Raw genomic sequence first — 24,971 nt, 5'->3', positions numbered from 1 at the left:
TTTAACAGAAATATAATTTTAACTCCAAATACCAAAAACATTGGTAGAAAAAGAAGCTTAAGAATTCACTATGGAAGGGAAGTTGAACAAAGAATCTGAGAAGGAGGATGGCTCACTATAACATTTCTAGGTATAAAGAGACGATAAAGAAGGGAGAGTTGGTAGGAGTTAACAGACAACTGGACCAAGTGATATGTCTCAGCCACAGAGTGAGAGATCAGATAGGCAACGCAAGTTATTACCTATTCTTTCCCACTTAAATAGGAACATGAAATGTAAGTGAGGAGGAGGCTGGTGACTGGATATGTGCTCCCGGCACACCTGAGGATAATTCACCGACATCAATCTATCAGTCAAGAGGCAGAGTAAGTTTTATAGTACAGAGTCTGAAATTAAAGACTATAATATTCTAGAAAAATCTCGACATGGGGCTTAAAAGTATAATACTGTCTTCTGTATTTATACAATGCTAAAATGAATGAATGGCAAACATACTGCTGAAGTAAAGGAAGAAATCAAGAGTTTTACCTTCTTCATTTGATGGATGTCAGCTTCAAGGGAATAGAAGTTAACAGGAAGAAGTTTTTGATTAAGGTAGAAAAGAGAGAAAAAGAATGAGACAGACAAAAGATTAAAGAGAAAATTCTTTCCCACCAGAATAGGGAAAATGACCATTTATAAAGAAAAAAGGAAACAGCTATACAGGCATACTTATGGCATAAATATGGGGTAGAGGATGAAATGCTGGGACGGTACTAGTTCTGATAAAGAGAACTAGCCACTTTCGGGGAGATGGTATGTTAAATTATGACTTAACTCTATACTCTTAAAGGCCCCATCATTTAACTAAAAAATGTTCTCAGAAAGTATAATCAGTTCTCACTAGAAAAAGGCACCCTCGATTTATACGCATGTGTATTTGGCCCTCACACTCCACCCCTAAGATCACCTTTTAAATAAGCAACAGAAGAAATGCTGATGAATGTTTTATTACCTTGGTAACCAACAAGTAAAATCAGATCGAAAAATAAGGTAGAGGGGGAGGGAACTAGCTCAGTGGTAGAGTACATGCTTAGCATGCATGAGGTCCTGGGCTCAATTCCCAGTACCTCCACAATAAATTAAATCAATCAGCCAATCAGTGAATCAAAAAAATCTTTCCAAAAGATAGCACCAAAAAATTTAAATTAAAAAAAAATAATAAAAAGGTAATGCAGATATTGTTTTATACCTACCTGGGGAAATCACAAAATCACAACTCTTCTGTCACAGGAGAAAAATTGTCTGCCAGGCAGATTACAGATTTTCTAAAGTCTAGTTTTGTTTTCTATGTATGTGTGTCTGTTTAGTGTTCCTCAGGTATCCCTCTGAGAGGGCTGCAACAAATTCTTAGGATCATATTTAAAGCAAGAGTCAGTAAAATTTTTCTGCAAAAGGCTAGAAAGTAAATATCTTAGGCTTTGAGGGCCCTAAGGTGTCTGATGAAACTTCTCGATTCTGCTACTGGAGAGAAAAATAGCCACAGACAATATGTCAGTGAACAAGCATGGCTCTGTTCCATCAGAACTTTATTTATGGATAAATAAATTTTACTTTGAATTTCATATAATTTTCACATGTCACAAGACATCAATCTTCTTTTGATTTTTTTTTTCCCTAATCATTTAAAAAATGTAAAATCCATTCTTAGCTCAAGGTCCATATAAAAACAGGCAGCAGGCCAGATTTGGCCTGTGGGCTACAGTTTGCTGATCCCTACCTTAAAGAATGACAAACTTCATAAAATTATTTTCATAATTCTGTAGACTAATTTGACATCTTGTGGCTTTTTTTTTTTTTTTTAATTCCTAAGAAACAAGATTCCCTGAATCACATGAACATGACTAGAAATACACTATTGGGAACAGACCAAAGTAACTTGCAAATTTTCATGAAAGACAAGGAGAGGTGCTCCAGGAAGAGGTATGATGGTGGATGCAGAATTCTCAACTGTTCGCTCCCAATTTATTTCAAGGTAAAGTAAAAGGCTAAATACATGGATTGGAGGGAGGGGGTGTGAAATATGGTGATATTTATGCCACAACAGAAAAATGTGTCAGTTTTTTGAGCCATCTAGACAGGTACTAAAAATAAGAGAAAAACATCAGTTCTAGTTCACATACACGTGCAGCCGACAGGTTCTTGATGTAAGACAATACACAACACATTCTGAAGCTCATATTGTGTCTAATCAAAAAGTGCTCCTTAAACCACAGAAAGCTAAGAAATAGCTCCCACCGTTCATGCCAGCCGTGCCGTGAGGCCTCCATTTTCTTCTCACTTATTTTCTGGTTAAAATAAAGTTCACAATTTAAAATATCAGAATACTCCAACTGATATCCTACCTTGCATGTTCCTGAACTCCCACAATCTCCACTTCGCTATCTGAAGAGGCAATATTAATTTCTTCATTGAGGGGTGCGTTGCCAGCAGATGTCTTGTCACTTGCTAGGAATCCTGGATCCAAATGACCTGAGAGAGAAGGGGGGAAAAATAAGCACTACATCTTGACTCCTTTTAAGCAGCAGAAACCACTCATCGACAGACTTCTCATCCCAGTTTAATCACTGAAACAGAATCATCTTGTGAGAGCTTGCCACAGCGGGATGGTTTCCCATGTCACATAAGCTGGCGTAGTGCTCTGTTTAAAAAAAAATAATAAAAAGAATACATGCTTGTGGTTAAAAGAATGTTCAAACGACACAGAAGTACATAAAAGAAAGAACTCCAGTCTCTCACTTTCTACTCCCATTCCTTAGGAGAAAAACTCTGGAGTACTCTGACAAACATGTGTATCTAAATATAGCTATATATAAACTGATAACGCTCTATTTTATTCCATAATGCTTTTTGCATTCAACTCTCATCTGCTATTAAATGACCTGCATGTCATATGTCATGCCTGTCACCACCTAGAAGTCACCTGGGGTTCTCTACTGCTTATCATTTTAATTGAACACAATTCTAAACCACAAGAGCTCAAAGGCACAAAGGAAATAAATAATAGAATCATTAATATCATATTTATACTAGGATGCCTTATGAAAGATTCAACAATTTTCTCTCAATTTTAAACACTTTTAACAATTTTCTCTAGGGGAATGTAGATTTGACAAAATCCTGTCTAACAGGGAAGGATCACAATTTTCACTCTGAGCAACTAAAACATACCCTGTATGCTGCTGACAGTTCTGATCAGACGAAAAACAAACCACATAAGCAGTTTGTGGCACTGGGGCACGAAAGGACTTTTTCACAGAAGTCTTCATAAAGTATCGAGCCCATGGTGCAATAAAACACATTTGCCAACATTACAGAAAACACGAGCTTCACAGAACTCACTCTCAATAAAGGCTAATGGCATGGTATCAAAGTACTCAGCCCTATAAACAATTCAACAGAGAGTTAAAATTCAGCCTGTGTACCCAGTTCTTGAATGTTCTGATGTAAAAGTATGAATTTCATATCTAGAAGTTAACATGGAATAGACAGAGCTGCAATAGGTACACGTTTCCTTTACTCTTTAAAGGGTATTTTTACTTAAATACATTTCACCCGATACAAAATTACTGCTCCATATTAAAAAAAAATTCTTTGTGACATCCCATAAAAACCAGTATAAACTGACTGTACACACACTCTCCCTTCCCTCTCACCTCATTCATTCCAGTGCTTCAAGGTCATTGAGAAACCTTCACACTCTTGTCAACTTTTACTGTACCTCTCTTGGAAAATTATAGACAGTCCCAAAGCAAAAGCTTTATAATTTTTAAACTCTCTGACCCTATAATCCCATTTCTGAGAATTTAGCCTAACAGAAAAAAACTTTAATGACACAACATTGTAAAATGACTATAACTCAAAAAAAATGTTTAAAAAAAAAAGAAAAATCTTTAAGCAAAATGCTACGATGTCCAAAGATAAGTAACTACAGTGCTATATAGAAACTTGGGGAAAGTGTATGCATAACATACAAAGTGTTACGTATAATACTATAAAAATATGTAGGTGCTGATTAAAAGCAATGAAAAGTAATCAAGTTTGAATAAGACTGTGGGTCTTTTTTATGTCTCTAATATTAGTTTTACTTTTTTCTTCAGTTGAAAATGATGCACTTATGGGAAACAGAAGATTAAAATTTAAGGCTTCTAGATACAACGGATGCTTGAATTATATTACAGTTTGCATGGGCTTGTTAATCTCCTATATTTAAGAATAATCTAGATATGATTCTATGCAATGTTGGCAGCAGGCAGGTATCTTTGAACCCTACAAGCATAAAAGGTGGCACCCACCAGACAGTTTTGTTAAATCTAGGGTGGACACTTACGTGGAATTTGGTTAAGTCTAGATTTGGTAAACATAACGTATGCTCTGACCCCAATACTTTGCTTGTGGCTAAGTCTTTTATCCAGTTTCTACCTCAGTACTGTAGTTATGACTGTCATGTACACCGTTGCTACTGTACCGCTAGGGAGGAATACAAATTGACAGTCTCCTCCCTTTTTTTCAAATTTGAAACTTTCCCATATTCAATATTTTGAGCAGCCTTGCTTTGGGCAGCTGTATCCGTTTACTTTATCTATTTGTTTCTAAAATAGATACTTGTTCATGACATGCTACACACTGGGCTCAGGGCTAGAAATGCTACAGGGAACAAACAAGGGAAGCACAGTTCCTACCCTCACTGAGCTTACAACATATTCAGGGATAATAAAAAGCAGTCCATTGTATTATGGCTTGAAAATTACTCTAATAGGGAGGTAAAGGATGCCCTGCATGCAGGAGGGAAAGGGATGTTTCCTGGCCTTGAGAGCAATCAAGGATCAAGGACACAGCTCTCAGAGAAGAGCAGGCACAGGTGAGGGAAAGTAGCATTAAGGGAACTGTGGTGCTGTTCAGGGTATAAAAGTTTGGTGAGATTCAGGGTAATGGTAATAAAAAGAGTAATAAGAAATGAGCTGGCAAAGTCAGAAGAGGTCGGATCACGGGTAAGGAGTCTGGACTTGACCTTTAGAAGCAGAAGTCAATGAAGGTTTCAGCAGAGGAGTGACATGATCTGATTTGTGTTTAAAATTTTTTCCTTTTGGAGTATGGAAAATGGAACTACTAATGGCAAGGAAACCAGTCAGACTGTTACAATTTCCTGGGTGAGAAATGACTGTGGCTGAACCAGGAAAGAAACAAAAGGGGGAATTATCTGTTTGTGTAAGTACAAAGGGTGAGTAACGGCAGGAATCAGGCAAATGAAAGAACACAGGAAATAAAAAATGATGCCTAGGCGTTTGATTTAGGTAACTGGACACAGTGCCATTCAGTGCACCAACAAACAGATGAGAGTGGATGTTTAGGACATGATGAGGGCATGCTTCTGAGATGTTCAACAGGCAGCTGGAGGTACTACTGTCCTAAAGCTCACATCAGAGGTCTAGAGAGGAAATAACAGATCTGACATGTCCTCCCAGTAGGTGGGAAGATAAAGGTCATCTAGAGGAGTGGAGGGGGCCTAGAACAGAACCCTGACAAACACCAACAGTTAAAGGATGAGCACAGGAAGAGAAGCAGCTCACCAAAGTTAAGAGAGAGAAAGAAAATTCGAAGACATGAAGCCAGGGAACCAAAAACCCAAAGCATTTCTAGGAAGAAGTGCTTAACAGTGCCCAACAGAAAGGTCTGATAAGAGGAGACACTAAGCAGAGCACACCATAGTTAGCGATAAGATGACCATACATGACCTTGGCAAGGGGAGCCTCAGAGGAAGGATGGGGCTGAAACTAATGTAGCAAAGCAGGCTGAAGAAGAACGGAAGGGAAGGAAGAACAGACACATTTTAAGAAGTCTGGCAAAAGATGGTACTGAGAGGAAAAGGGGTTTGAAGGAGGGCGATGGACTGTGTGTGTGTGGTATTTTTACTTATCGTATCTAGACCTGACAACATTTAGAAAAAAGGCAGAGAACAAACAGGTTTGACAGCAGAAAGCTGAGGTTATCTTGTAAAGGATGCAGCAAGGCCATCTGCAGAGCACAGGTGTGGGTACCACCAGCAGGGCAGGGGTTTAGAAAAGTGAAGTGGCCACTATGAAGAAAAAAATCCTGCTTAAGGAAAGGCGGAAAGGGCTGGGCAGCACTGAGAGCCAGGATGAGGCTGCAGATTAGGAAATTAACATGACCCTTAACTCTCTACTACGTGACTTCCCCCAGCGTGGATAAGGGCTCCAAGTGTGCCTCTAGGGATGAGGTGTGGCCGGAGGGGCACCACAGGAAAGCAGGCTTAAGGAGCCGAGCACACCGCACACCCACACCGCACACCGGCAGAGGAGAGCTGGGCTTACATGTGCTAGAGAGGGAACGAAGTGCAGCTAGAAGGGGACTGAAAAGAGACTGGGCGATGGGTTCAATGAGGCAGAGGAACTGTGTAAGTGGAAATAACAGTACGAGAGTATGGGAAAGCGCCCAGTGCGGAAGGAGAAAGCATTGCAAGAGGAAAACCAGTGGTTATGAGAAGTAACACACTGTACTTCCACCCTCTTAGCCACCCATAAAACACAGCCCTCTGGGCCCATCCATCTTTCTTGTCTTGCCCCCCATCCTGTTGTTACTGTCCTTTGCTCCAGCCACCTACTGCTCACCTTCCTACTTTCCACTGCCCTCTGGAATGCCAGCTCTATGGAAAACTGCACAGAACTTTCTCTTCATCTCCTTGTGGGAATCTGACTTTCCTGAAAATGCCACCCACCCTCCTGAAGGCTTCATGACTCCTACACCTCGGTTTGGGGATCAGGATCATTTGCAAATGACCATCCTCCATCCTCATGTATCTACACCAGCAGCGGTTACCTTCTAGGAAGTTCCCCTTCCACTGCCATACATTGACTCTTTCATGAAACACCACTGGCATTTGGCTTGGTTTCTCTCTCTCTCCCCACTTTCAGTCCTGCCATCATTATTACTCATTGTTGTATGAATGCTTATTACCTGTACGGACAACCACCCCCAAACTCTCCATACCTACTAAGAAGCAAGGAGTAGAGAGCCCCAAGAGGCACTTACAGGCCCCTGTGGTAGACTGGCAACAAGGGGCTCAGCCCTTACCAACTTAAAAACAAATGAGCCAACAATTAAACCAAACTGAAATGGCAGATGGGAAGGTGATGCAGCTGCTATAACCAGCTCCTCGTCCTTGGTTACTTCACGCTTTTAAACAACAGTAATTAAAAAAATACAAGAACACGGCAGAATTCATTAATTCTCAGTATCTCTGTGCCCAGTTCTATTTCTGTAGCTCTAATTTGTAATTCTGATCTGTGGGATGTTCTGTGAAGTGTCTTGGTCAGTATTTGTGCACAACCAGTCTTCACTGATCAGGCCGTGCATCCTGATCCTGTCTCCTACACAGCCTCATTTCACATCAGGGACTATCATCGCTCTGCCCCCTTTTTTTAAGAAGGGGGAAGAAATGAAAAATTATTATGCTACCTTTGCTCATAATTTTTTAATATCTTAAGAAAGGTAACCATCACCAATATTTAAGATTCTTCTAACTTTATTCACCCACTATAGATTTAGAAACTAATAATTTACATACTGCCTTCACATTATTAGATCAATCCAAACCATTATGGCAGTACAATTTTGGCCATAAAATTTACAATCCAACCCTGCTGGCATTTAGTATTGTTAAAGTACTTGTATGATGCTCTAAAACTGGTCATTTAAAAGCAAGGTCTGCTCTGGTAGCCATCATCTTTATTGTTTAGTCCAAAAGTCGGTATAAGTAAAATGGGGCTGGGGTGGCGGGGTGACAGACAAGTTTCTTGGTGAGTGTTTACAACTCTGAACCAATGGGGCGAGAGTTTGGCCACATTTCCTATCAGAGCGAATTAAATAAACCGTGCCACTCAGATAACAGGTCAACTGGGACCCACACCAAGGCTGCGGGACGCCATCTTCCACGAGGGATACCAAAGCATTCTCCAACAGCCAGGAATGCTTTTCCCGTCCTCTATTTCAGAGCCAGGACAATCAGTCCTTTTCTCTCAGTGTAACCCTTTCAGCAAGTCACACATTTCCTTTGGTGGCTCCTGTACGGAGCCCAACACTCTTGGGTCTTTGGCCCTACACACACTGCCCCCACACTATGACCTCAAAGAAATCCAACAGCAGAGCAGTGCCTAAAGCATGTACAAAAAAGTGAGTCCAAAATGCTATGAGGTTCTTCAAAGACTGTCATGGTAGTAACCTATTCCTGCTCAAGGACAAGAATAAGCCTTGTAGAAAAAAAATATAAATACCACAATGACCGCACATTAAACTGAAAACAAAGCAGAGGGTTTATATTTGGTTACTGTGGCAGCTGGTTGTCTCTGTGCAGGTCTTTGCCTGTGCAGCTCTTTGGAAAGATAACTACTTTCACTCCATGAGAAAATTCTGAATTTCTGTCCTCCCACTACAGGCCTTTTAAACATACGAACAGAAAAAGTCATACCTAAATTATCATGGCAAACATTTTCTTTTTGTCCTCAAAAAAAATCAGGTAGCGACTTTTTAAGTTGCAAATCTGCTAAGAACTAGTCCTAAGCCTATTTGCAGTACATGGAAGGATGACAGTGACATGTCAGGCAAAGAAAAGGTTACTATCTTAAGTCACCACTCATTTAGCTTTAAAACAAGCAAGTTATTACAATATGTTTAGTTTTTTTTTTTTAGTAGTTAAAAACAACTTGAAAAAGTGGGAGAAGAGGAGGTCGAAAATCTAAAATCTTACAGTCCATGTGTAGCAAGAAGAACCTGACCAAATGTGATCCCCCTCACAAGACTGACACAGTGGTTTTAAAGTGCTAATAACAGAAACATAGCCTTTCTGGTCTGATTATAAAGCGCCCTACTCTAAGAACAGGAAACCCAAGACTGGTTTCTCTACGTCACAGCTAAGATCGTGTTATGGACAAATCAAGATTACCATCCCTATTTTAAGGGTGGGGAAAATGCTTAGCCTACCTTCTTGATAAGAAGGCTGATGGAAAAAATGAGATCATTTGTTTAGAATGTTTAATTTCGGGGAGGTGGTGAGACTAAATTTAGTGTAACAATTATAAGCATTCCACATCAAGAGCACTTCAGACTTGCGCTTCTCTTGGCCTCAACTGCGTTTATGTTTACAGTGAGCTATTACTAGCAATCAACAGAAATTCAGCCATTTTCACACACCCTGATACAGTTTCCTAAACACGTCCCACGTGAAAGTTAGCTGGGGGTGATGATTAAAAACAGATTCTCAGACTCCATTTCAGATCCATTTACAGGATCTTCAGGGAGAAACCAAGGAGTCTGAATATTTATAAGCACTCCAGGGGAATGTCTATGCTCAGGAAAAGTTTAGGAAATCCCGCAATAAGAGCAACTCATTCCAGGGTAGGACAGTAAATTAGAAATCCACTCTCTGGGTCCATTAATCAAGTCCTTAGTCTACTTCAGCATCAATATATTAACATGATGCAAGTTAGCTTTCCTGAGGGCCTGCTGGGTACTGTATCCTGCACCAAGCACATTATATCTATTATTTCACATAATGGTAGCAATAACCTTTTGGGGTGGATACTAGTTTTATCCCAGTTTTGTAGACAGGGGAAACTGAGGCTTTACACAATTTACCTGAGGTCACATAGTCTCACTTAGTGGCTGCTGGTTCAAAACCACGCTGTTTGCTGGCAGCAGGCTGCCACCTACTACACTCTTCAATTGTAGCATCAAGTGAAAAAGAAAGAGTAAACGTGGCAAGAGTGGAAATGGGAAGTTTAGGTCTTTTGCTGACCAATGGACTTTCCTAATTCAACTCTTTTGCCTTGGTTGAAACTAAAACTAAACAGTAAAAACTATTCTCCATACAAGAATATCATCTAATTGCTTAGAAAAAGAGGCAAGCTGCTGCTCTGTCTCTAATGATTGTTCATGCGACCCTAATGGAGTGGGGCTGTAGACCTGGTCTGAGATGCTCTTACTAATTAGTCACTGGATAGTCTGTGTGGTGACTGGGTTTTTATTTTGTCGGGAAGAAGAGAAAGAGGACTCAGATTAACTATTGAAACATTTATCTTAAACTTGAAACACAAGAATGACCAACTAATTGATACTCACAGTCCAAGTCTCAAAACTATAAACTGGCAATCGAGCATAAAGTCTAAGAACATTTTGCTGCAATATTAAGTATATTAAAATATTAGAAAGTATTATTAAGTTTTTTTTAATGACTCACATACCTGCATGTCAGATATTTTTTTAAAAAGGCTTTGAATGAGCCAATAACTGTCTTCATAAGAAAGTATCACAGGGATCTGTTGACCAGTGATGTCCATGTGACACACACAACTCGACACATGACTTCCGGCCCAATACACACATATGCTTTCTCTATATATTATATCCTAGAGAAACTATCCCACACATGTACCAAAGGACATGTACAGGAACTGTTAATGGCCACATCATTTGGAATAGCAACCTAGACGTCCAATAAGAGAATGGGTAAATCATTATGATATATTCATATAGTGGAATACTAATAGCAGTTAAAAGTGAATAAACCATAGCCACGCTATCAACAAGAACAAACTTCACAAAGTATTGAGCTAAAAAAGTTGCAGATCATTACCTTCTATGCAATACTAATTAGTATTAAAACATGCTTGAGTACAAATACAAAATAAATGCAGTAAAAGTATAAAGAAAGGCACAGGAACACCAAACGTCAAATGCTGAATTCAGGACAGCTTCAGAGTGGGGAGAAGAAAAGAGAGCAGAACAGCGTGAAGCCACGGGTGTTTTGCTCCTCACGTATTTTTGCCGTGTTTTATTTCTTAGAGCTAAGCACACAATGGCTAGTGATGTTATAATCAAACTAACCTGAAATTATTACAAGATTATTATTTGAACCTGAAATGTAATGCTAACCGCCTCCACTGAATGTTAGTGACTTTAATGATACATCAAGACCCCAAACTTTGAACAATTAAGTTGAATCATATGAAACTGCTGAATCTGCTGTGGATCAGAAAGTCAAATATTAATAATTTCATGTTTCAAACTAACATTAAAATTCTCTATATGAAGAGAAAAAAAATTGTTCATGTTTTCCCTAAGAATTCGCCATAAAGTGGTCTGTCCACATTTAATGGCAAGACTAAGGAAACAGGGAAGTAAAACTGAAGAAAATATACAGAAGAAACTTTGTAACTTAGAAATGTATATTGCACAAAATGTGGGCCAACTACTCTTCTTTGATATAAGGTATTACTGCTTAATTCTTTTCAAAATACTTATACATATTAACAAATACTTAAAAGATCCTTGTTGAGCAAAGTATTTATATACATAAAAACTTAACCCCAAAAGATAACCTTGTCCAAGGTTAAATAGGCAGTAAACAGTTATAACAGTTAAAACTAAACCCAGGTCCTGTTCCAAAATTAGTCACAACAAATTAATCAGAAGCCCAACAAATGATATATTTTTATTTAGTCCCAATCAAAGATTATAAAAGGAAAAACTGAAGCAATGTTATGTGGAGTTGTCTCCTTTTTTACTTTCTAACAATTTCAATATAAAAAGTTCTAAAATAAAACCTATTGTTATTTTTATAATATAAACTCATTTCCCATAAAAATTATATTTAAGTAGTGATTAAGCCAATGCAATTTATAATTTAACTGGAAAACTATAATCCCTCTAAAACACTAAAGTAAGAAAACACACACTAAGCAGCAGTCCGTCTCTCAGTTCCCTCCACCTCTTTTCTTAAACCTAAGTACTAGAACTTTTAGAAAAAGGTTTAAATTAGCATGAATGTGGAAGAAAGAGTTTTGAGGAACATACTGAAGGAGACTTGGTTTTCAAAGTGCAAAGTTTTCAAAGGTTAATAGCAACGGGTTTCTTAATGAACATAAATCACTCTTAATCATCATGGAACCAAGATAAACAGTGCAAGACAGGCAGAATATTCCTGAAATAACAGAGACAGCAATTGCAAGAAAGGGGTTGGAAAAGACAAAATAAGAACTACTGTAGAGGAATTAACAAGGACACTGCACACTGAGAGGCAGAAGAAACTGTACATCACTGCACTGGAACAGCCCCACAGGGCAAACTGAAACAGCTCCCTCCCCAAACTGCAAGGTCACTGTGCATCGTTAAGTGAGCAAAACCACTGAGATGTGGGGATGGATTGGAGGGGAGGGAGGGAGACATGTTGTATTAGGCCATCTGGGTGGTTTTCACATATATTAGGCATTTTTTAATTCAAGAAATACATCTACTGAAATCTACCTGTGCCTACAATTACTGTCTTGGGTAGTCTCATTTTTGCTTTCTTCTGATTAGGAAAGACAAACAACATGCTACCCAATATAAACAGCACCCTGGACAGCCACAACCATCTACTGCCACATCTCTAGTTGGCCTGCTCTCCTCAGCAGGGTCCACTACAAGGGAAACAGCTGCCAGGACACATGCACATTATACCGTGAGAGAAGGGGGAGGGGAGGGAGACCAACCTGCCTCCGCATTCAGCTCCTCTAGAAGCCCGCTGGTCCTCCAGGTAGCTCCTGGGTCCTGGCCTCCTACAGAATTACTGTGCTCTTGAACTACTGCAGCCGCCAATACATTGTCCACATTTACCACTTCTGGCTCAGAGCTGGTGTCAGACATATCATAATGAGCTACAACTGGAGGTCCATCTAGGGAGGAAAGAAAATGTATACTTGTATCTAACTTGTGGGGTGAAAAATACTTCTGCAACTAAGAGCCCTCTAAGTGCCAGTAGCCTTTACCTTATTATTCTATCTGGTCAGAAAAGCTGCACTTTATACAATCTAATATTTTGCACATGATGTGAAAGTGAAAAAGATAATTCGAGCTTACAAAGATGAGGGACACATTTGGGAAGGAGGGAAAGGGTTGTTATTACGAAGAACAAAGACAAGCTATACTAAACAAAAGTTACACTGAAGTCCTGCCACACTCCTAAAGAGCAAAAGATTAAGAAAAAGGGGACGACTCCACAGAGAAAGTGAAACTGGTTTTTTAAAGAAAAAAAAAAAAAACTGATGCAAACTATTAAAATTCAATTTATATTTTTTAAGAGAATGAATCTAGTGCTTTCTCTTAGTAGTTAGTACTAAAAGGCCCTAGCAGGTTCAGAGGAGAAAATCAAGTGTATATTTTCCTACTTGAAGAGCTCTACTTGACTGACATCTATTTCCAGTAAAGCCCTTTTATAACATCAGGGGTGTTAGGCATTTTACCAGCATTCTACATAAAGAAAGGACTCACAACACCCATCTTTAGGGTTTTGCTTTGGATGTCTTGTGAGGGTTATTTCTGTTTTCTTTTCCCTGAGAAAGACAACCAGCTCACACTAAGGAAACGATACACAACCTTATGGGTTATTTTAGAGGAAGCTATCAAAATTCTCAGTGGAAAAATAAGAGATTCCTTCCACCTCCAAATCACCCTAACTAGCTGAAACAGGCAGCTGAGTTCTGAAGTAACTACACTGCAGTGATTTATGTTAAATTTTAAATTAAATATTCATGCTTATAGAAAAAAGATACATGCTTTAAAATGCTAATGCTACCCTTTTTCTAATATAACAGCAAAAAGTAAAAAGAAAGTTTTCATTCAAGTATGAAACTCATCCCTTACCACTACCTCCATTTTAGAATGAAACAAGTAAAAGAATGCTGCTTCTCCCCCTCAACAGCTATAGTTATGAAGTACAAGCAAATCATTTATTCCCAAAAAGATTTTTTAACATCACCTAACAAATTAACATTAATTAAACACACCTATTTTATAAAACTCTTGACTATGAAGGAATACATATGCCAATGAACCATTAAAATAGAACACAATGAAGGATCACCATTTTAATACAAACATCCATTGTGTAAACTGTCACTGACTGAACAAAACATAAAACACAGTTGGGGTATCTGTCCCATAAAATTAAGTTCCCAAACCATAGGTTTATGTAGCAACATTTTTTTAAATGTAGCAACATTTTTAAAATAAAAAATGACCAAACATAAAAGCAAAAGAGTTAAGTGCCACTGTATAAAGAACAGACATGTCACAATATGAAATTCTGACGATCATGATCATTTCAGTTGACTACTTAAAAATAACCTTCAATTCTCCCAAAAGGGTAAGTCAAGTTCACAAAACTGAACACAGTGGCCTCGGTATTGGTTGGTAATGGATTTTAGTTCAAATAGCAAAAAAAAAAAAAAAAAAAGGCTCATGTTTGAGGTTTTTCTTTTCTAAAATAGAAAAGAAAGTTGTATCATTCATGGAGTTCTCGTCAGAGTTCAAAATGATTACTATGGAATCAAGATACTGCGTGACATCCAAATACTCGTTTGCAGAAGATATGAGGGTCAAGTACAATATTGACTATTTGACCAAATGTTCTATTTTAAAAAGGGCTTTTATATTAAGTGTTTTGTGCTTGCAAAAAATTAGTGATTTATTTTAAAATTTATTTCACCACCACCACTCACAACCTCTTGCCCTCACATCCCCCCACAACCACCAAATTGAGGCAGCAGGTCAACAGTCAAGTCAAAATTGTACCACTCCTACATGTATAATCATGCAAAAAATATAAGTGTATATGTACATGCAGAGTAACATCACCTACCCATGGAAATAACTTGTCTGAAAGTCTTCATCAGTAGGAAATACAAGCATAAACTTGTTATCTGGCTTCATTCTTGTATCTTCCATATTTCCAAACAGCACACCTTATAGCTTAGCTTAAATTTAGTATTCATCATAAACAAAGACAGTAATATTTTCACATTTTAATCACACTTAAAAATTGAATTAAATTATCACTGTCATTTTTCATATCCAGGATATTCAAACAATGACAAGTCAGTACTATATAAACTTTTAACAGAGTAAAGGAATGGCTGCCTTTCCAACCATGCCTTCCAACAAGAAATCAAATTAAGGGTCTTGTGTTCCAAGGTTATCTTACACTTATCATTTGCAAACCAACATTAAATAAGGTATGTTTAAAGCACTTAGCATCAAGGTTTGGACTCTGAACCACTAAGTGAATATTAGCTAACTGATGGGAACAATTTGTGATATTCTTTTAAAAACATAGTTCTTGCAACACAGAATAAAGAGACATGTAAAGGTCCTTTTAAGATAAGTATCTCTTAAAGGAAAAAAAAAATCAAACCAGTGAGGAGTTAGGAAAAGTCAGCACATTAATAACAGAAGCAGCTATCTATGCTTCCAATTTGACCCTATCAATTCATGATAGGATGGAGTAAACATGGAGATATTGTCCTTCCTCTCATTTGATTGTTCCTCTATGCCATTAAAAGCAACTGCACTGCAAAGATTATTTTGACATCTGAAAACATCAAAATAGCCACTTCAAGTAAAAATACACATGGGAAACATTTCCAATTAAAAAGCTAGTCACTAAACATTCCATGTTTACAACATACAAGGTTATCCAAACTGCACAGTCTCCCATTTGCTAATTCTGGTGTCTGTCAATCTTAAAACAACAATTTGTAATAAAGAACTTACTAGTTTTTCTTAATCATTAAAATCATCTCTCTATAAAGGTAAATTTAACACAATTATTTAGTAACTATTTGGTCTGTGGTTAATCCAAGTGCTGTTTCTTCTCCAAATTCAAATATTTTGACATTTTTGCTGCTCATTACAATTACAAGGCAAGAAACATAAAAGGTCAAGCAATCTTCTGACTATATTTTATTTAAGAATACCAACTTGTCCATTTTATGCTAGATAGGTTTGTATTCTCTTACTGACCTTGCCTACAAACAGGTTTCAACTTTTTAAATACCAAAATACAGACGTATCTGCTCATCACACATTCCCGATATGGTGAGGTTTACTCTTATGTGAACTTAAACCTTCTGTATCACTGTCAATGAATGTTTAATTTTATGAACGAGTTTCCTTTCAGTCAAACATGTTCTCTTCTAAACCTCATGGAAAAGATTCAAATCACAAAAACAAAAAACAGAGCAAAACAAAACCCAACATCCTTTACTTCATTTATCTCTGACAAATCCCTCTTTTCAAAGTTGACAACCAAAACCAAAGAACTTTAAAACTATATACAGTAATACATAATTTACCACTCTCATTTTACAGATGAGAAATTTGAGTCCTACATAGGTGAAACCAGAATAGATTAGTTGTTCAGTAGTGAGGCAACAGGGAATATACAGGATGAGACTGGGAGCATCATAGAAGTACACAGATTTCTGGCAGCAAATATATAGGTTAAAATCCTGCCTACCTCTACCTCTTCTTAACTCTATGACTCAACTGGTTCTTCCCAGTTTATGGTGAGGGTTAAAGAAGACGTAACACAGAACACAATCAGAGTTCAAATATAGGTCTACTGCCTACCTTTCCATTATAATTAGCACATGCTCTATTTATCTGTTTGCTTATCTTTGAATGTAAATTGTACTGCACACAGCCTGCATGCAAGAAGCTCTGAGAAAACATCACTGACTGGGCTGATGCCTTCTATTGGTCATAGATTAACCCAATATGTTAGAAAGCAAATGCTTTGCTGGGATTAATAAGGTCATCACACCTGTGGCTTTTGTATTTTCATTTTTGTTTGAAGTGAAATGTCAGCCTGGATGTATTCATATGAAAGTGTTTCAAAGCTAAATAGAGAGCATTTTGGATTATTTCCTATTTAGTGTAATTCCTGCTTACAGAGCCCTTCCACTAGCACAAGTGTTGTCAGTCTCCCAGTATGAAATCTAATCAGACCTAGGAAACAGGAACTCCTCTTGTATCTGAGACATTTGGAAACATCACTTCTTCCCTCTCTATTGCTAAGTCTTAGGCCCAAGGAAAGGTGGGGGAAGGACCAATACAGGGTTTGCTCACTGGACTCATTTCAATGGCTATAATATATAATAAAGCCCAGAATAAACTCCTCTCCTCCCTACTACACACTACAGCCAACCTCCCAAAGCCCTCACTAGGAGAGAAAAAAGTATCTTTTCGCTGCCCAAGAAGTCCATACAGGCTCTGTGGTCCCAGTCATTAGAGGGCCCGAGCCCAGTGCCACTACCTACAGCACCCAGAGACAGGGCTCGGGGGGAGGGTGGGAGTCACTCTCAGCCCTGTCCAGACAGTGAGATGCAAAACAAGCTGCACCTAAAAGAAAAGTCCTTAGAAAGTTCCTAGCCAAGGAGTCTAAGAAGGAGAATGTGCGTGGTGGCCAGGTGAAGAAAAGAGATGTGTGAGAATGAGGTGTAGGGGAACGATGTGTGGGTGTCCGGGATTGAGGGACAGGAACAAACCTCAAAAGATGCAGAAGGGAATCTGCATTTTGGTAGAGCCTGTCCAATAAGAAAACAGCTTTTTCATCACATACCAAAATATTTATCAAGATGAAAACTGATATTTACAAATAAGAAAAAATACTTAAGGGAATATGTATGCTGTATTATTGTATCTATATATCTATATAGATATATATCAAACAATTTGAATAAATAGAAAACAGTCATTTTCAAAGCATCTCTTGGGAAAGATAAACAAATACATCAACCAGGAGACAAAAATCTATACAAAAAAGTGTCATCTTTAGAAAAACAGCTTTTTTATACCAAAAACTGTGCATCTTTTCTTTATAATATCATAATTTAGTAAAAAGAAAAAAGTCTAAGATGACAGTGTAAATGGAAATAAAATGCAGCAATACACACTAAAATTTTAAGTTTAGGCATTAAATCATTTTTAAAATAAAGCAGCAGGGGAGGGTACAGCTCAGTGGTAGAGTGCATGCCTACCATGCATGAGGTCCTGGGTTCAATCCCCAGTGCCTCCATTTTAAAAGTAAATAAATAAACCTAAATACCTCCCCTCAAAACAAACAAAACATTAAAAAAATTAAAAATCAAACAATAAAGCTGATTCAATGTCTATTTGTACTTTTCCCATTATATTCATCTCAATTATTGAAAATTTAGCTGTTACAGTTTCCAAAGAGGGAATAAGGTTCTAAGGACTATGTCTGTTCTTACATCATACTGGTAAGTGACAGGCCATTCTGCCAGCCATGACACTGATAAAGAGTTAATTCTGAAAGTATAATATTCAAGATTATTAGAGTAGTTGAAAAGCTGATCACATGAAAGAAAATTTAATTTCAACCTCTTACCACTAACTACAGAGTCGGGAAAACTTGATTCAAGAGAGGCTATTCAAAAGATAATTCAAGTAATTTATCTGGATATTGACGGGAACCTATTAATAAAGAAAATAGGGCACTTGAAAAGGTCACCATCTTTCAACTTATCTTTGTATTTCAGGGACAAATTTACAACCTACTGCTTTAAGGATTCAGATCTTAGAGAACAAAACTAAAATACATGCACTACATCTACAAAGAACATAAAAATCAAATATGACTTTAGCTAAATCCTCATGTTTATGTACCCTGCTAAAGATACATCCATTCCAGCTTTCTGATTGTTCCTCAAAGTAGTCTATATTTTGCTATTTTCTAAATATTTCTCAATTTTTAATAGTTATGTCATATAAAGAAGAATCTCCACCTTTTTTGTTAACACTGGTATTTTCTATTTCCTTTTTAAATACTACAACAAAACTGAAAATTATCCGGAAGACATCTTGTAAAGTCTTTTATTAAATAACAACTATATACTAATACCATTCATTCCTTTGTAGAAAAGTAGGTTTCTTGACTTAGGAACACCTAGTGTGAATTAACCTGTAGGGAATCACTAATATAACTAATATAATATGATCCTAAACAGAGTAACAAGAAACATTTCTTTTTTAAAATTTTTATTTATCTAGGTTAATTGTTACACTTCAAATGCACAGTAGGTAAAAGATATAGAGAAAATGCAATCAAAATTTAAATCACAGTCATTTGATAACATTCTTCCCAAATCTTAAAGTTATAATGTGAATAAGACTTCATTACCAAAGAATACACTTCCTTGCAGACTATTATTCCTGCATTTTTCAGGACATCTTCTAGTTTACACTGTGGTAATTTATGATAATATGAAAAGATCCACTCAGTACTAGTATACTAACAGTTTGGTTTCAATCCCCACTAACTTTCCTAAACTTCAGAGGAATTAAAAACAGAAATCAACAAAAAAAAAAATGAAAAGTATGGAAACTCAGAAGTTATTCATACTGTTTACAATTAATGCACTAATACAACTGTTCTAGATAAATTAAAAAGACAAGTTTCTTATCTGTACAATGATTGAGGGCATAAATGCCATTTTTGGAGAAGATTTTGAGAATTATTCTTTAAGAACAATTTTCATAGAACAAACTTAGTAATAAACTAATAAATTTTCTGCTTAATAAATTTGCTGAAATTGTTCTGATGCTGTATTTGCTGACAAGTGGCATTCCACAAAATCTTTTTCATTGTGCCTTCACTGTACCATTTAAATAATACAAACAGAAGAGAGGATAGCAATACAAGCTAAACAAAATAAAATAGGTAATTATTTTAAAAAATCAAGTAAAATAATTTGCCTATAATTTGTTATTCTAAACAAATGATGTAGCATGAAGCCCATTACCATCGTTCCTATAAATTTCATATAACTGTACTATTAGGCAAATTCAGCTACGTATTAAAAATGAAAATTATCAGTAATATCAATTTGGGTACTTTGCTCAACAAAAGAAATCACTATAACCTTATTAACAGCAGATTTAAGACATTTTAAATGATTTCATTTCTAATATTGATTTGCATACAAATTTTAATAAATCTTACGTAAATTGAGCTATACCTAGCTATACCTAGTAAGGAATGACAAAGAAAATGAAGCAAAATAAACTAGCTCTTGCATATTCTTTTACTCAATCTACTATTAAACAAACGAGAGGTCCCAAACCTTTACTTGGTAATTTAAAAAATAACTTTTTTTCTCTTTAATTTAATCACCCTAACTAGTATGTGGGCAACCTTTTTTTCCTGCACACATTCAGGAAGCAATGAGTGGATATATTAATTACCTGAATCCATTAAAATCCCTGTAGACTTATTGCATAGTTATCTATCTCCAGCAACCTGTCAACTATAGCACTAATAAAAATACAGAATTAATTGTTTCCGAATTCTGAAAGTGGGTGCACATACATGCACACCCCTTGACACTAGGCTCATTCCTCTGACATGGTAACAAATAATAGGCTTTTCTCTTGGAGTCCCAAAATGACAGATCCTTTGTTTTATTTCTAAATTAAAATAAAACAAAACACTTCATGCAAAATATTAAATCTTAAGATTTTAACTTTACTGTGTTGCATACTAAATTAAAATTTTAACTGAGCTCTTATTACACTCAATTTCAATAATGCACAAAAAGTATGCATCAATGTAACTGAAAACAATTATTATCTAATAAGAGGCTCAAATAACCAGATAATTCTAATCTGCTGGTTAAATTCTCTTAAAATGATTAGGAATCTAATGTCCTAAAATGCTGAACTAGTACAAACCAGGCAGAAAACAGTCTATAGACAGATTATCAGAAAACACATTTACCATTAGTGCCCCTCTTAAATACCAGCAACTAAATTCCACATATACACATTAGGGAGATGACACAATCCAGATAGGGGACTATACTCTTATGAAAGGTATTTCAATCAATTCTAGATTAATGTTACAGATTGAAAGAAGTTTCTGTCCAGCATTAGTCCTTTATATACTACAAAAAAGTTCAAACAGGCCATACTCCTTAGCCTTCTTTAAATTCTAGGGAAATTAAGGGATGATCACTAGGCACTTCCAAAACAGTACCTACATAAAAGTGCCTACATAAGCCAAAAGTGATTCCCATTTCTTAGCATTAGTATGTATAAGTACTATAATTTTAGGAACACAGATTTTGCCTCAGTGAGAGTTCACTAGTCCACAACAGCAGTCATGTTAAGGAAAAAAAGTATTAAAACTACTCCAAATACTTGATACTTCTTTAAATGTCCATAATACAAAAACAAGTTTTTCTGAAAGAGGAATTTTTAAACTGTGCAATCTGGAAAACGTGTACTCATTTTAAAGCACAACTCATATTTAAAAAAACCTTGTTCTTCAAAACAACACTCCTTAAGACAGCAACACATTTTCAAGGCACTGTGAGAAACTAAAAATCAGGATAAAATTTGTATATATGTGTCTCCTACAAAATTATTCTTAAGGTTAAACTCTCCAAACCACAAAGCGTCAAATTTTACTTTTGAATAAATTTTAGTATCTTGGCATATACTCTGTGAATTAAATCAATATATTCTAGTGTTCCTTTTCTATCAAAACCTCTTTCCACATCTTTATCCAAAATTATGTAGAAGAGGCTTCCCAAAATTATGCTTAACTCCTTCTCAAATATTCAAAATGTTACCTTGAATATCAGTTATTAAAACCTGTGTTTGGTAATTCCATCCAAGTGACATTTTCTCTTAAAGGTAAAAGAAATCTGTAGACCTCCTACTCAATTACCTAATAACAAGAATTAGAATACATCTAGTCAATACTACTTGTCTATAATTTGTCTATATGTTAATCTTAAAAGACTAATTTATGTTTTCCATTTTAAAATAAAAAGCATTTGACTACATGCTTAATATATGAAATATTAAATCATGAGACAAAAAATAAACCTGTTACACTGCTTGAAGGCAGTCTACACATGCAGAAAAAAGTAGTCATGTAACGTGCTGAAATTAAATTATTTTCTTATATATAAAAGTCCATGTCTAGTAAAATCTGTGAAGACAGAACAAAGTTCCCTGAAAACATCTCAAATTCAAGTAAAAATTACAGATTAGTTAAAAACCTGTCAGTCACCCAAAACCAATATGCTCTTCCCAACTGACATAAAACTTAATTAAAAAAAAAAAATTAGCTGAAGTAATTTACAAGGGCATTTCAGAGAAAAATCCAATCAGTTATAACAAACTATATATTTTATGGTGAAAATTTATACTAACGTTATGTAAAAGATTAGCATATGTTAAGAAATTTATTCCAAGTTGGTGTTCAAACCTTACTCTCACATGTCAAATATTAAGTTCAGGAAATCTGGTAGTCTTTATACAATAAAGAAACTTCTGGTCTTTTTCATCAATTCATAACATATATTCTTAAGTGAGAACTGAGTATATTAACAAGCCTTTCCCAAAGTTAACTCCCAATTCTCATACATCAAGTTCTAAAAAGAAAAAAAAACAAATATAGTTATTTTTCAGTTCAAAACTAGAAAAGCAAAATATGTTGGCTCAGTTGATTACAGTTACTGTACATAGTGTAAATATCTGAGTATAGAACTAAACAGAAAGAGTGGTGACTCTAAGTTTTTCTAAGTTACTGGTAAATTACTAAAATAAAATAAAGGTCTTTATTGTTTATACAGTTGACCCTTGAACAACATAAGGGCTGGGGCTCCCCCCGACCCACCCTGCACAGGCAAAAACCCACACAGTTTGACGTTCTGTGGTTCCGCATCCACAGATTCAACTAAGCTCAGATCATTTAACCCTATAGTACATACTTAGCAAAGAAAAAAATCTGCTTATAAGTAGACCCATGCAGTTCAAACCCCTGTTGTTCTAGAGTCAACAATACATGAAACTCCAAAAAAACTACCTACCTTACTTCTTACAAAGAATTAGATCTTTTCCAAAGTTGCAACCTCATTAGATATTAAAATTAACTTTTTTCATATTGAGAAGTTATTAAGTAATAAATTTGAAGGGGAAAGACTACTAAAATTTTACTGTAAGTAAATCCAGTTAAAAGCACAATTTACACAAAGTTAGCAAAGTTATATATTGCTATTAAAATTCACCTTAATTTAGTTGTTTCTCAAATTATTTCTACCAACACAGAAAAGATAAAATACCTGTATTTTCCAATCCTAGGCCACACATACAAGCATCTATCATGTTGCAAAACTTTCAATGCTGTGCTGTTTTTCCCCCTTTGGTATGCTCCACGGGCCCTTTAACATGCCAAAGGGCCATTTATTTTCAGTCCAAGGATTGAAAACAAAATTAAACCGGTAGTACAGTAGCTAATACACTCAGTCCCTAGTAATTTAAAAACCCATTCAATACATACCCTTAATAGAGTGAGCGATTCATCTGTTATCTTCTAGAGGTACCCTTTACATGAGCGTACCAGAATATTTCAGTGGATGATGTCTGCCAGGTTATTGGCTTAGGCACTGAGCTTTAAGTTAAAGCTCAAGATAAAAATTCATCTATGTAGCAATGAAAAATACTATTTTTCTCATGCATGAGATCAAACTCTGGTCTAATCTGCTTTCCCTACAGTATCTTGCATAGTGTGTACACAGGTATATATTTGCTCAAAAAGTAATTCATTCTTTCTGTATACAAATGCCACTTTAGTATTAGAATTCATTAAAGACTAGCAACAACAAATTAGTTCATTAAATATCACATGAAAGAGTGCTACAAAAATGTTCATGCAATACATTCACTCAAGACCTCCAGAGTGGGATTAATTACGTGGTTCTTCCCACTGGTTTTAGAAGGGAGGCAACAGTGTTTGTAGAGAATAAATGCTGAGACTCCCATGGAATTAACTACTTACCTATCTGGATTCACTAAGATTCCCTATTTTATATCTTACTTATATTTTTGGCATGAAAAAAGCATAAAGTTAAGGACCACTCTTATTATCATATATAGCTCCATATTCCAAACATATGTAACAAAACTCAAGCTAAAATTTATCAAGTTCTGCTGTTTTAAATACCTAATTTTTTTATAAAGAGACAATTTTTTTAAACATCATCAAAAGAAACAAGGGGCAAAAAGCATATTCTTTCTTACACAATCCAAAAAGCGAGAGTTAACACAACTTTGTGATAAGTTCAAAGGCTGTTCTGTAACATTCCCAACTTCAGCAAAATTAAGTGGAAGACTGTAATGAATCTTTTGAGAATTCTAATACACTGTCAACATGCTGACAAGTCATGTAAGAACCAAAGGGCTGCTGTGGCCCTTCCTGGGAATCAGGCATCTGCATGTGAGCACCTGATTGGGTGACGGGGAAATTCTTTGACCAACTAGGTGCAATTTAAGTTCCCTGGGTTCCAGTGGCTGCTTGTTCTCTTCGCCAATGTCAAGGCGAATTAGCTTTTCCATCCACAGACGGAACTTCTCCTCTGTCTGCCTCTGCATCATGGCCTCTTCTAGGACACTGCCTATGCAGTTCCCTATCACACACAGCACCCCTGTCAGGTAATCCTGGAATTTCCCTGGGCGTTCCTTCAGATCCCCCGGCACAACGGAAGTCAACTTTAAAGACACTGAGGTCATTTTTGATAAAACATTATTAATTCAGAAAATTGTATTTTTATTAAGACATGCTTACTCAGGAAAATGGTATAAGCATTATTAAGAACAGTCATATAAGATACACCATTGATAAGGACCACTTAAATTCACCAACCAAACAAAAGTAAGAAATTCTGAGAAAAATAACATGACACTACCATTTTTCATAGCTTCACTATATCTGCCTGGGATTATGTATTCTGTTACTGTACAACTAACTATTAAGTGCTTTTCAACCTTTGCTGAACATAACCTGGAATGGTTTAAAAACCTAGGTAGGCTCCCAGGCATTGGAGGTTTGTTTTGGTTTAAGCTCTCCAGGTGATTTTAATGTACAGCCTTGACTGAAAACCACAGTTGTCTCGAGTATTTTCAGTTTGACTTAAAAATTCTAAAAGTTGTTTTGACAGTTGACTCATATGAAATCAGTATACGGTAATCCTCAGCTAATTGATTTTTATCAAACACTCTTGTTGTAAGTT

The 24,971-nt window shown here is 36.3% G+C and overlaps 1 protein-coding gene and 1 non-coding gene across 5 annotated transcripts in view; one reads left to right on the top strand and one right to left on the bottom strand.

Annotated features, from left to right (window-relative positions):
- C30H18orf25 (chromosome 30 C18orf25 homolog) overlaps positions 1-24,971 on the bottom strand; it is a 67,270-nt gene that overhangs the window by 10,661 nt on the left and 31,638 nt on the right. For 2 of the 4 annotated variants that reach the window (XM_032470704.1, XM_032470703.1), the window contains exons 3-4: positions 12,585-12,767; positions 2,385-2,511 (exon numbers count right to left, since the gene is read on the bottom strand). In XM_032470704.1, coding sequence (XP_032326595.1) covers positions 2,385-2,511; positions 12,585-12,767 — 310 coding nt within the window. The other 2 variants (XM_032470706.1, XM_032470705.1) reach the window with 2 other exon arrangements.
- Positions 17,876-17,947, top strand: TRNAG-ACC. The gene has a single exon. It is a non-coding gene; the product is annotated as a tRNA-Gly (tRNA).

Source organism: Camelus ferus, chromosome 30, assembly GCF_009834535.1.
Source record: "Camelus ferus isolate YT-003-E chromosome 30, BCGSAC_Cfer_1.0, whole genome shotgun sequence".
NCBI lineage: Eukaryota > Metazoa > Chordata > Mammalia > Artiodactyla > Camelidae > Camelus > Camelus ferus.
This window is presented reverse-complemented; position numbering and strand designations above follow the sequence as displayed.